Genomic DNA, 13,298 nt, shown 5'->3' with positions numbered 1-13,298 from the left:
AGCCTCACGCCAGGCATCTGTCTGTCCCTTGCTTCATGGTCACTGATGACTATGTATTGATCTTGTGGGGGACACACAACATTCACCAGGATGATTCAAGACTTCTTATACTAGTGCTGTTGCTTCCATATAATAGTTTAGAGGCAAGCCTTGTGCACTCACAGATGGCACAGGGTCCAGAGTAATCGGACTATTTTAAGCCAATCAATACTCTCAGTGAAGGAAAAGGTCCAAGGGACAAAGGTGTTCCCAAAGCAATTACACTATTAAACTTCAAAAGTTGTCTTGTCTTTGGAAACATCCTCCCCACCCTCTTCCGTGACAGACTAATCACCAAGATAGAAAACAGACACTAAACGTACTGATAAGTTTGAAGTATCGCCCGCCTCATCGCCACATGAAACAGGCAGGCAGATTGGTTTATTAGCAAAGTTTTATTGCATAAAATAAGTCATTCTTGGCAAACAGCTCACTGCGGCAGTGTCCTTTGTCTGGTTGTCAATCTCACGCCTCACACTAGAACAGGACACAACTGACCTCACAAAACACATCACAGCATGCGATGAAATACTCCTTACAGTGTCTTTATCTGACAATATGCTTTGTTTAGTAATGTATGTGAAAGTTAGTTTTTGGGTATTTAATTCTCATCAGAATAGCGGCCAAACTCCGGCCGACTTCTACCATATGGTTTGCTTTGCCCAGGCCTTGACCCATTCTGGTCCGAGGTGGAATCTGAGCTCACACAGACCTTGGGTTGGCAGGTTCCACACGATCCCTTAAGTCTTCTCCTGGGTGTATTTGATGGTTTGGACGGCTCTAGAGCAGACAAACATTTTCAGGGAACGGCGGTCGCTGTGGCTAAATGAGATATTGCAGTGGCCTGGGCCCAGCCCCTACCCTGCGAAAGTGGCGCCGGGGAGTGGATTGGGGCGCGGCCCAGGAGGAACCCCTCTTTGAGACACATGGTTGTCCCGCGAGGTTCCATAGGGTTTGGGGCAAATGGCTGAACCTACTGTTTTAAATTGCCAGCTTTGGCTCTCCCGTGTAACGGGGTGCTGCTTCCAGCTTGGGTGGCTTGCATAAATACTCCTACCCACACAGTGGGGATTTTTACTGTCTGTTGGAGATGGAATTGGCTTTACTGTGTAAGATGTATGCTGTCTTTGTTTGTTTTTAAAAATGATAATAAAATTGATTATCAAAAAAAAGAAAATTCTGACCAGAATAAACCATCTCAAAACATTGTGAATTGTATAACGGTCTCGGCAATTGAAACTGTAGAATGATATGGTTGGTGCCACCTTTGTAAGTTGTTACAATCTGGACAGCCATGAATCCTCTTTTGATCTCTCAGCCTGGATGGGTTGTTCAGAATATTTACACAGCCGGTCTGAAGATACTGATAGCGAGTAGATGTTCCCGCTTTAGTGATGAAAGGAGTTTATGTTTTTTGTCCTCAAGTGGTTTTTGATTCCTTTTTCTTCTAGTTTCTTTTTCCCATGTGCTCAGGTCTTTCAATAATTTTTTGTTGAATCTTAGAAGTTATGTCTATCAGGATAGTTTATGATCCACAGTTGGTAACATGTCTTCAACACTGCACACATTTCATGAGAGTCTGACAGGTTTAATCGCAGTGAAGCAGCCTCTGTGAAGTTCGTTGCTTGGTGAAGGGACATTCTGTTTGGAGACGCTGCGAACGTTGGAGTTTGTCCTTTAACTCAAAGCTCTTCTGACATCAGAGGAAAGGGAGGACCTCAGCCCGGAAGGATCGTTAGATGTCATAGGAGGTCTAACTTCAGCTGTAGATTCTTAGATGATGTAAAAGATCACATTTCTTTTTCTAAATGAAGGTTTTTTGGCAGTGCTTGGAGAAGGCTTCCATCTTGTATGTGTTACTTGAGGTTGCTGAGCACCACCTTTTGTTTACAGCAGTTTCCATATCCTGTGCAGCGTCATGGCCCTTGCCTGTGTGTTCTTTGATGGCGTACAAGGCATGCCTTAAGATAAAAGCTCTTGCTACACACAGTGCAGTGATAAAGTCTCTGTCCTGTGTGTGTGACTTGATGGCGTACAAGGGCTGCCTTAAGATCAAAGCTCTTGCTACACACAGTGCAGTGATAAGGCCTCTCTCCTGTGTGTACGCTTTGATGCCGTACAAGTGTCGCCTTCCGAAAAAACCTCTTCTCACACACAGTGCAGTGATAAGGCCGCTCTCCTGTGTGAGTTCTTTGATGCAGCATAAGGTATGTCTGATGAGCAAAGCACTTGGAACACACTGTGCAGTGATAAGGCCTCTCTCCTGTGTGAGTTCTTTGATGTAGTACAAGGTTTGTCTTCTGAGAAAAGGGTTTGGAACACACAGTGCAGTGATAAGGCCTCTCTCCTGTGTGCACGCTTTGATGCCGTACAAGGGTCTCCTTCCGAGAAAAACTCTTGGAACACACAGTGCAGTGATAAGGTCTCTCTCCTGTGTGTATTCTTTGATGTTTTAGAAGATTTCCCTTCTGAGTAAAACTTTTCTCACAGATATTGCAGTGAAAGGGCCGCTCTCCACTGTGAGTTTTTTCATGTGTTGCTTTATCAGCAAACCTCATTTCATGCTCAGTGTAGGGATACCGATCTGTGTGTGTTTGTTCATGCAGTAAAAGATGAGTCTTTCCAGTAAATGTCTTCTTACACTCAGCACAGGCATAAGCTCTTAGGCTGGTGCTTATTCTTTTCTGCTTTGCAAGTAGTGTTTTATTGTTAAAATTCTCCCTCCTCTGTATTCCTTGGTGTTTTCTTTCATTCATTTTATAAGCAAAATTCTTCCTTCTTCCAGATGCTTTAAGCTTATCTTTCCCGTTCATGCTTTCTGTCTGCGACTGCTGTGCTGCAGAATGAAATAAAGACTGAAAATTATACATGGGAAATATTTCTTGAAAGAAATGCACGGTTATAATATGAGAAAGGTTTACAGTAATATCTAGGAAGGAAGGAAAATGTTACTACCTGTAAACAATCATTTGTTGCTTGTAGTACTACAGTTCACATGTGGTGATCTCTCATGGGTAAGGTTCTGACTACTAAAAAAAAAAAAAATTAAAGATTGAGATTTGATCTGGAGAACGACTCGTAATCCCATACCAGAAAGGCATAATGCATCAGCGTGCAGACTCCAATTAAAATCATTGTGTTGGTTTCTCCATCGGAGTACAACTGCTTATATGGGTAAAATAAAAAAAATAAACTGCTTAATCTGAGCAACCTATATATTTTCCAACCATACAGCAAGTGGGTGATGCATGTGAGCCTGCAACATGCAAGTGAGTAACATTTTCCATTTGCAGCAAGCTGTGGCACATCACAGGTTATGCCATAACTTAAAAGAATCGGTAAAGTCCAGAACGCCGCAGCCAGGCTCATTCTAGGGACTCCTCACCACGAACATATGACCCAACACCTACGAAGCCTCCACTGTCTCCCCGTCGAAAAGAGGATCACCTTCATACTCCTCACCCATGCCTACAAACCCCTCAACAACATTAGACCCACATACCTCAACGACCGAGTATGTCTCCACGTACCCAAGAAGAACCTCTGCTCCACTGTCCTCGTCCTGGCAGAGGTCCCCGGCATCCGCAGAAACAGAACCGGCAGGAGAGCCTTCTCCTACATCGCAGCCAAATCTGGGAACGAGCTCTCGGTCAACATCAGACGCTCCCCAACCCTCATCACGTTCAGGAAGGACCTCAAGACCTGGCTTTTCGACTGACCCGGAGCTGCTCTCTCCCCCCCCCCCACCTTCAGCACCTTGAGACCCTCGCGGGTGAGTAGCGCGATCTATAAACCGCTGATTGATTGATTGATTGAAAGGAAAGAATTGCTAATTCAGTTACTAATATTATGTTATGTTATGTTAGTATGTATTTGTAGAGCGCACGTTCACCCTGGGGTTTCTTGGTGCTGTGGACCACTGGGGAACCCGTCCTGGCTTTCCCTGTGAGATGGTCCCTATTGGGCATCCCCAAGGTGAAGCCAGGCATCCCCGGCAGCGAGGGGGCCGTTGTGGAGATTCAGCAAGCTATTGCCCAGAGTTGCAGCGTGGGACCCATGGTTAGAGAGGCACCGAGGCGAGATTTATCGAGCCCGCTTACATTGGTCCCGTACCCTGCCACATCGGGAATTGAACCCTGGTCTCAGGCCGACCTCTGCTTCTGGGTCTGCCGCCTCTAACCGGTGAGCCACACTTCTCCACCTAATATGCTTAGAACAATTAAGCACTTCTGGGCTTCTTCCTTGCATTGATGTCACCAGAGAAATATTTTGTGAAAGGATGCACAGAACCACATGTTTCTGCTTTACAAATATCTACTAGAGCTATGTTGGGTAGAAAAGCCAAGGTTGCATGTTTATCACACGTGGACTCAGCCTATAGTATTTCTATGTGGTGTCTCCACTAGGCCTGGGCGGGAAATTCAGTTCCATTTGCGGAATTTGTGGAATTGGGTAATTTTGCGTTCCGTGGAGAACGTGGGATTGCCAAAACTTCCGCGATCCGTGGCTTCGCAGTATTTTTTGCTTGTTCACGCTTTCAAAATGTGTGTTCGTGAGCTATTTCCCCCCGACCACGCAATCAGCGTTCGCAAACAGGATATAAGCATTGTGAAAGGGCAGAAGAAGCAACGCCGCGTGTTTGCAGATTTCTGCGTGCTCACGGACATTTTTTTGCTGAGTTTTGTGTAACAAACTACACAAATTCCGCCCACAACTAGTCTCCGAGTAGAAAACCATATGCCAAATTGTGCCGGTAAAAAAACTTCTTATTTTTCATACATTTTCAATTCTGATAATGTAGAGCATGAGTGCATGTTTAACACTGGATGCATATTTAACTTTGTCTTTGTAAATTTGCAGGAACAGTTCATCTACTTATGGGGCGTGAAGTTTGCCAACTGTTTGAGGAAGTGTCTGCTACTAGGTAGACAACTGTCTACATTAAGGCTTGCAGTGATGTAGTGGCTTAAAAGGTGGACTTGTTACTCTTGATAAGACAACATTAAAATCTTAACTGGATGCCAGGGGTGCTCTGGTGGGATAACCATTCTCAACTCTCCCATGAACATTTTCACAAGAGTTTTTTCAAAAGTATTCAAACGTTAGTGTAGGCTAGGCCAGCTTCTTTATGTATGTATGTATATGTTATTTCTATACTGCAAACCTAGCCTAAAGCTAGGGCCAAAGATGAGCATAAATTATTTTTAAAGAAGGGACTCCTCAACTCTTTCCTAAACGGGAGCAATGTTGGGGCGGTCCTGATGGATACAGGGATGTTGTTCCAGATCATGAGTTCATAGATGGAGAAGGCCTGCTAACTTGTTTTTTTTTATACAGTTCTAAGTCTGCAGTCCGATGGAGTTCTCCAACCTCACATGTGTTGCACTTGAAAATAAGCGCTGAACTTAAGTACAACGAGAATGATGAACAAGTGATAAGAAAGAGGTAATAGCTACAAAAGACGAAATTTTACTACTGTTCTGGAAGAGTCTTAAACTTTGTAAGATGATACGAATAAGTAAGGAGAGCAGTCAAAATTCCATTGACACAAAGACGACATGAACTTTTGACAGAGGAATCAAGCTCAGAAGGTGACTCAGACGACTCTGCTAGCAACTACCTAGGAAAAAAAACTACTTGCCACTTTTTTCGCTGAGTACGGGATACTGAGACAAGGACGGACAATGGAATATCATAAAAAAGGAAAAACAAAAGCAAGAGGCACAAACAAAGGAAGAGAAAGACAGGAAAGAGCAAATGGAAGACAAAAAGATAACTCACCCCATAGGAAGAGAAAGGTGATAGAGCAAGGCGAGATATGAATTAATTCTCCATTATTAACTCATTACAACATTAACTGACAAAGGATGAACTAAATATGCAGAACCTTGACTTATATTCCTGCCCCAGTAGGGACTTAGATTACAGTTCATGTAGAATTGACATATTTCCGTTTCTAAGATATCAACATAAAATCAGACCCAAGCCAATGAACATGAGAATAGGGAGCCCAATACAGAAAACATGACTTGTGTTCAAGAGACGCTGATACTTCATGACATTGGCTGGTCTGGATAATGGAAATATATGTGCAACGAAAGAGCGAGAAGCATTGCTGGGAAAGGAGGCACAGATAGATCAGGGAAGCCTAACTCGCTTCAAAAAGCAAGCTACATATAACTCCTCCTTGCCTCATGATAATCTGGATGTCTTTAGTGACTTGGTCGCCAAAGACTTGTTCAAATAAATTGTTCACTAGTCAATGCAAGAAGAGGCAGTGGAGAAGTGTGGCTCAGTGGTTAGAGGCGGCAGACCCGGAAGCTGAGATCAGCCGTGGACCAGGGTTCGTTTCCCCGCCTCGGCGGGTCTCGGGCTCAAAAATTCCACGGACTCGACAATTCTCGCTCCGGTGCCTACTCGACTCACGGGGTCACACTCTGCGACTCTGGGCAATAGCTTGCTTAATCTCCACTACGGCCCCTCGCGGCGGGATGCCTGGCTTTCACCTTGTGAATACCCTGCCGGGGTATCTCTCACAGGGGAATACCAGGACGGGTTCCCTAAGCAAGCGCCTTGAGACCCCTGGGTGAAACGTGCGCTATATAAATCGAAATACATTTACATTTACATTTACAAGAAGGGAAGAATCAGACCCAACTTGAGTAATGGACAAAGGGAGGCCATTAACACATTATGTAATGACAACATAAGTACCAATGTCATACAATAAGGGGCAAGAATGTGGTTTTAATGATTGTTTGCAATTATGAACAAAAGGCTTTTCAATAATTATTAAATACGGATTGTTGTGAAATGGGAATGGCAACATTTTCATTTATGTAAAACACTACCCTCCACTGTACCACCATGCTTTTACCTTCTAACAAATGTATGCAAGCACAAGGGGGGCGTATAGTGCCCACCAACAATAGTTTACTGGAAAACATAGCAATAAACTAAAACCATTTATTGCTGATTCTTGTGGAGAGCCTCCCATCATATTGTATAGATAGAGAGAATTTTCCACGAAAGATAAACACAGGAGACAATCATATTTGACAATTACCTAGGATGTGATCTTGCTAATTATGTGTACAACACACGCAAGGTCTAAGAGCCTACGAAAATGCTTTTTGCAATAGACCAATATCTCCATATGACTATACATGGATGCTTGGGACCATGACTTTTGCCAAAATAACAAAACAACAAAATAACAATATTTTCATATTTAAAGATAGATATTACAGACAAAACTCAGGGACAGCAATGGGCACCTGCTCTCCAAGCTCTGCAAATGTATTTGTGGTCTGGTGAAAGGAACAGGTGTGTCGTGTAGTTCCCACTAATCCGTAGGACCTGCACGTTTGTTGGACAACATAAACTTGGGATTAGTGCCTAGACTGGCTCCGGGCACCTCCGCAGGATGAGTTGGCCTAGAGACCAGCTAGCTCACAGTGCCAACATAAGACTCCCTAACCTTACCAGGAAGCGAATGGTTTCTGGCAACCACTGAACGTGACGACCCTGACCCCTCCGGGATCGTGGAAACAGAACAGAACCTTTCGCCCAGTCACTCAAGCTTACTTGCTCTCAGAGAAATATACAGAGAATACACAGTGGGACGTTTTCAATATATTTATTGAACCAACGTTATTCTTGTATAGAATACATAAGCTGCAATAATCAGTAGACAAAAGCAGCTGAAAGTGATTACAAGCACGTAAATAGTAGATATAGTTCTACCATGGTGCTAAAACAGTGTATATATGCAGGCATATAAGCAAGGCAGCAATATAATATAATCCACATTTGTAAAGTGCACAATCACCCGTAAGGGTCCCTAGGTGCTGGGGGCCGTCGGGAAGATTAAGCAAGCTATTGCCCAGAATCACATGGTGCTGGGCTAATCTGCCGCTGGTCCCTGGGATCGAACCGTGATCCCCAGATTCCGGAGGCAGTCGCCCTAGCCACGGCGTACTCCTACTACGCACTCCCTACTCTGCGTGTACCTAGAGTGTGTGTGGGTGTGCAGCCAAGAATCCCCACTAAGGGACATGACAGGAGAGAATGCAGACCACAAATTGGTTACAAACTGAACACCCCCCACGGAGATGCCAAACCGCTGCATAGTGAAGTCTTAGCCTGCACGGACCCTCGGTGTCAGCTGTAGCGCCACCTCTACTAATCTATTGGGATGCTCATTATTTATAATAGAAAGCATCTTGTGATGTACGTATAGATTAGACAATGTTATAGATATGTAGATAGCCCTGTCACTCCGTGAATGAAGATAGAGATGACATTTGTACATAGTGCGTCAAGAGGCCTTGTACATGGTGTTAGAGGCATCGTGATAATGTTGTGCGAAGTTAGATGTGTAAACAAAATAGTTTTAGAGAAACAAATCCAACATTGTCATGCATGCAAATATGTGCAAAAGGTCACAGCAGAAATGGTACTGTAAAACATTGGACAATGTACTAAATGAGCCACTTTGATACATGGGCCTAACCCGGGCACATAACAGGTGGTCTGGACATCACGAAATGAAAACATGACATACCATGCGCTGATTTGGATCGGGGATATAGATGACCTTTCCCTGCTGTGGGGCGGAAGTAGGGAAATGTCTAAAAGATTAATCCAGAGACAGACAAAAACTGATCTCAACCGAAAATTCACTCATTAGATCAGAAATAAATCTATAAATAACCTGGCTAAGTCATCCTTATGTGGGACCAAGTTCAGAATATGAACTGATAATCAACCTTTTTTGAATGGTAATAATGTGAAGACCAGCAGGCTACTCCCAGGTTGGTGAGGTTAAGTTTGAAACTTTTGAAACATCATTTTGAGGTTGAACACACTGCAGGAGAGAGGAACAAAAATACTGATTGCTTGCCCCGACTGCCCTGAGGGCAGGAAGATGCGGAACATGAGAACAAAGAGAATGACTGCGAAGATGTGGAATGTACTGCAGCAAGTCTTTGTTGGTCGGGTAGAGAGAGAGTGTGAGTGTGAGTGTGTGTGTGAGTGTGAGTGTGAGTGTGAGTGTGAGAGAGTGAGTGAGTGAGTGAGTGTATGTGTGTATGTGTGTGTGTGTGTGTAAAAGTAGAGAAAGACATTGGATGAAGATTCTATTTTATTGAGGAAAGAATAGCCAAAAGAAAAACGATTTGTTGTGTGAACTGAAGACCGATAGCCAAGTTCATTCTGTCAGAGGTGAGCCGTGAAGGACATTCAGGTGTGATATCTAGCAGCAAACGACTGACAATACAATACTGGTGGCCTGACATGGAGAGGGATGTGGAAAAACTCATTAGAGAGCGTTACCAGGTGTTTGCAAAATGATAAAAGGATGATATACAGAGTTCTGCTTATGACAGAAGTGGGTTTTCCTGACAGAGAGCGCGGCAATGAATGTAATGATTTTTTAGGTCTGTTTCAGATGCTCCTGTGCATCAGAAATTTACCATTGTGCTTGTGGAGTACATGTCAAATTGGTTGAAAGTATGATTTGTACATGGAAGTGAGGGTTTTCTGTGAATTGGTATCGGATAATGGTGAACAATTTATCTTGAGGGAAATAAAGCAGTATTTGGATGGAACCGGTTTCAAGATAAATGTGCTAGTCGTCATCACCCACAGAGTAATGGCCAAGCACAGAGGATGAAAAGATTGGTCAATCAGGATTTTTCATGCCGGTATCAAAGTGGAAGATACTGCAAGGGCTATGCTTTCAGCTTATTGCAACACACTGCATTACACCATTTTGTGCAGAGAGGCAGAAATGTGCATGATTTGGTCCTTATGCGATCATAGTACACTGGAATTACTGGGGGAATCAGATGCCACATCTCCACAGTAATTCCACATATCTCAGAGCAATCACCATTTACTTCACCCACCCTCCAGCAGAGTTTCTGTAATTGCTGATATTGCTGACTTAGAGGGAGAAAAAATTGAGGGAAATGTAACAGGAGACATTATGGAGACACAACTGAGGCCTTATAATAGGGCCCATATTAGATAAAATAAACAGGAGAAAATATACCACCCAATCCTGTATACGGTAATACAACTAACCGATTGATATTCAGACCACCTTGTACTGTGCACCTAACCCTACAGACCACACATAATCTTGAACCTCCCTTGACCTTGTACGTTGTTCTACATGATGTAGTATGTTATAATACAGCCAGCCCTCTCTGACCTGCAGGCCCCCCAGTTCTATGTACATGTACCTACACACTTCAGAAAAACGACCACTTCTTATCGAAGGCTCTGGGGTGCCGCGGGTCTTACCCTACCCATTCCACCACTACAGACCTGACTTACAGATCACTTGTCCTCTTCACACTGCCTTCCTCCCCTTCTAAGCGTCAGACCCTGACTGACCCAGAAATCCTCTTATATTCTGAACATTTGAACATCACAAAGACCCAGTCCCATCTCTAAAGTGCTTTAGTTTGCACTAGCAACAAAAAAGGCAATGTTACTCTCGGTGAATAACACCACACTTTCACCTCACACTTAGGGGATTGGTGAGTATCGCGGTGCTTGCATTGAAATCACAGATTCTGCTACATAATTCCTCAGAGTTCCTGAGCCTGGAATGCGGTGTCTCATGCACAGACCAGAATTCAGGTCATTTTTCATGTGCAGAGTCCCAATTCTTAGCCTATCACTGAACGGGAAGGAGAAACTCCTTTGGGAAAATAAAGGCGATACTAGGTACATAACCGCTTCTGGTGTACTTAAGGCCCCCACAAAGATACCACTCCACAAAACTCAGATTTGGCCCCCGGCAGGTCTTACTAAAAATCTGGAAACATCCACTTTGGAGATATTTTATGTTACATTCCATCAAGTGTACAAGTTACTCGCCATTCTGGATGTTAATTCAATACGAACCAAATACCTGGGATGACTTTGAGCAGCAATCCATCTGCGTCTGTATTTCCTCGATCCAGTGGGTCTCTAGCGATAGCTCCATCAGTATCAGTAGCATTCTGTGGCAGGAATGATGAGGCTCCAGATGGGCCCTGCGCATCAGCACATGTCAGTTGTAGGTCAGAGTTCTCATCTTGGTTCTCAGGGTGCAGTGGTTCTTGCTTGTAGTTCTGATTGTAGTCCTCAGGACTCGGTGTTCTAGCTTATAGCCGCGATCTGGACTGAGTGTCTCAAGGTGCATTGGTTCGGTCTTGCAGTTCTGATGCAATTCATGTGCATCCGAAAGAACCTGCAGGCATGTGTTGTGCTGCAGACTCTGGTCCTCTTGAAATGCTGGTTGTCTGCAGAGGTTTTGCCGTTGACCCTCACCCTCAAACCACAACAACTCTTGCTTTAGGAGTTCACTTGTTCCCTCGAGCACTGGTTGTGTGCAGTGGATTTGCTGTAGCTCATGTCCCTCGTGAAGCAGTGGCTGCAGGCAGACGTTCTGTTGTGGGTCCCAACTATCTGCATACAATGGTTCCTTCTTCACGTGCTCCTCTTGTTCGTGTTCAACTGGGAAAACTAGTTGTATGCACTGGTCCTGCTGTGGTTCCTGCCCATCATCAAACACTGGTAGAAGACGAAGGCTTGGCTCAACTGGGATGACTTGAATATCTGGAGGAGGGCACCTGGAGACAGTACCGTCCTGCCGTGGTCCAGGGCCAGCCGGAGACAGAGGTTGGGGGCACTGGCTCTGCTTTGGTTCATGCCCATGAGAACACAGAGGTTGAGGGCACTGGCTCTGCTTTGGTTCATGCCCATGAGGAGACAGAGGTTGGGGGCACTGGCTCTGCTTTGGTTCATGCCCACGAGGAGACAGAGGTTGGAGGCACTGGCTCTGCTTTGGTTCATGCCCATGAGGAGACGTAGGATGAAGACACTGATTCAGCTGTGGATCATGACCAGGTGAAGATGTAGATTGAAGGCATGGGTTCACCTCCTTGGCCTCGACTGAAACATTGATCGGAGGGGACCTGCTGAGATGACAATCTCTAACCACCACAGGACTGGCCATCTCCAAAGACACACACCCATTTTCAAGGTAATCCAGACCCTTTGCTATCCAGATTTGCTCCATCAGCCCAGCGACTCTTGACGGCACGTCCTCTAAGGTATTCTGCAATTTGTCCAGTTTGGCTTCCAACTGCTCTAGCAAAGATAAAAGGATGATGTTAGGCAAGTTCCCCGATAGCGGTTCCATCTCACAGTCCCTCTGAGCATCATTTTGGGAGCTTGAAGATGACACATTATGGATACAAGAAGAAAGGAGTGCGGCTCTCAGGGGTTCAGGTGAACACTGCACTTCTCCCTTTTGCCTTGGATCCTGCCTTTTCTCCATTGTGAAATTCTGAAGTTCACTCCTCAAGTATCTGTGAAGGGAAGAAAATAGAAAAGACAACACATTATCACAGGACAATTAGGTCAAAATACTCCTTCCTGTCTCACCACATGTTGTTTAAGTTTTAAATAAAAAGTATTCAGTCCAGCTAATGGCTGGAAAGAACTAAATTGTCTCAAGAGCTGGAGAGGATCTACCCTGCTCAAGGTGAGGCTGTCCTCGAGGACATCAGGAGTTACCCTGCTACATATCTAAACCCGCTCAGTGCTGCCCTTACGTGATATAGTGAGATTTCATGCAGGTCCGCTCTGCCCTGCCAGAGAGGACTCCCTATCCAGAGCGGATCTGTTAAGCTTCAAAATGTATCAGAATGACCTCATCAAACCTAACCCTATAATTTAACGGATTTATTACGTTTTTGTAATTCTTAAAAAAAATTTAAATGAAAATTCGGTAAGCATTACAATAATTGATATTAACTAAGAAGTTGAGCATTGGGGAATAATAGATTTTAATAAACAGAAAAAAATAAAATTTGCTGGTAAGGAATTGAGCTACCTAGGTCACGTAATCTCTGCTGATGGGGTCTGCCCCAAAGATGAATCAATTAAAGCCACACAGGAAATACCTAGACCCATAAAGAAAGAAGAGACACACACGTTTTTGGTGAGAAACATTCTATTCTGAGTTTGTACCTAATTTACTTGTGCCTTGTGAAACCTGCTGAGGAAGGGTGCAGAATACGTGTGGAGTAGGGAATACGAGAAGAATTTGCAGATGTTAAGGAGAGTCTTGTGAATGCTCACAGTCTACATTGTTTTGCCCCATTGCGTTGTTACGGACGCCAGAGACAAGGGCCCAGGAACTGAAACAGCGGCATGATCGGAAAGCAAGTCATTATTTCCTTTGCATCTAGGGC

At 44.2% G+C, this 13,298-nt stretch overlaps 1 protein-coding gene across 1 annotated transcript; it reads right to left on the bottom strand.

Moving 5' to 3' along the window:
- Window positions 1–456: 456 nt before the first annotated feature.
- Window positions 457–12,379, bottom strand: LOC144767591 (uncharacterized). The gene is given in 3 exon segments (XM_078651003.1): window positions 457–2,875; window positions 10,967–11,191; window positions 11,194–12,379. Coding segments are annotated over 3 exon segments (2,331 nt in total). The 3' UTR covers window positions 457–1,955.
- Between the last annotated feature and the right edge of the window lie 919 nt (window positions 12,380–13,298).

This window comes from Lissotriton helveticus, chromosome 1_1, assembly GCF_964261635.1.
Source record: "Lissotriton helveticus chromosome 1_1, aLisHel1.1, whole genome shotgun sequence".
Lineage (NCBI taxonomy): Eukaryota > Metazoa > Chordata > Amphibia > Caudata > Salamandridae > Lissotriton > Lissotriton helveticus.
Note: the sequence above shows the minus strand (reverse complement) of the source record. Positions and strands in the feature narration are given on the sequence as shown.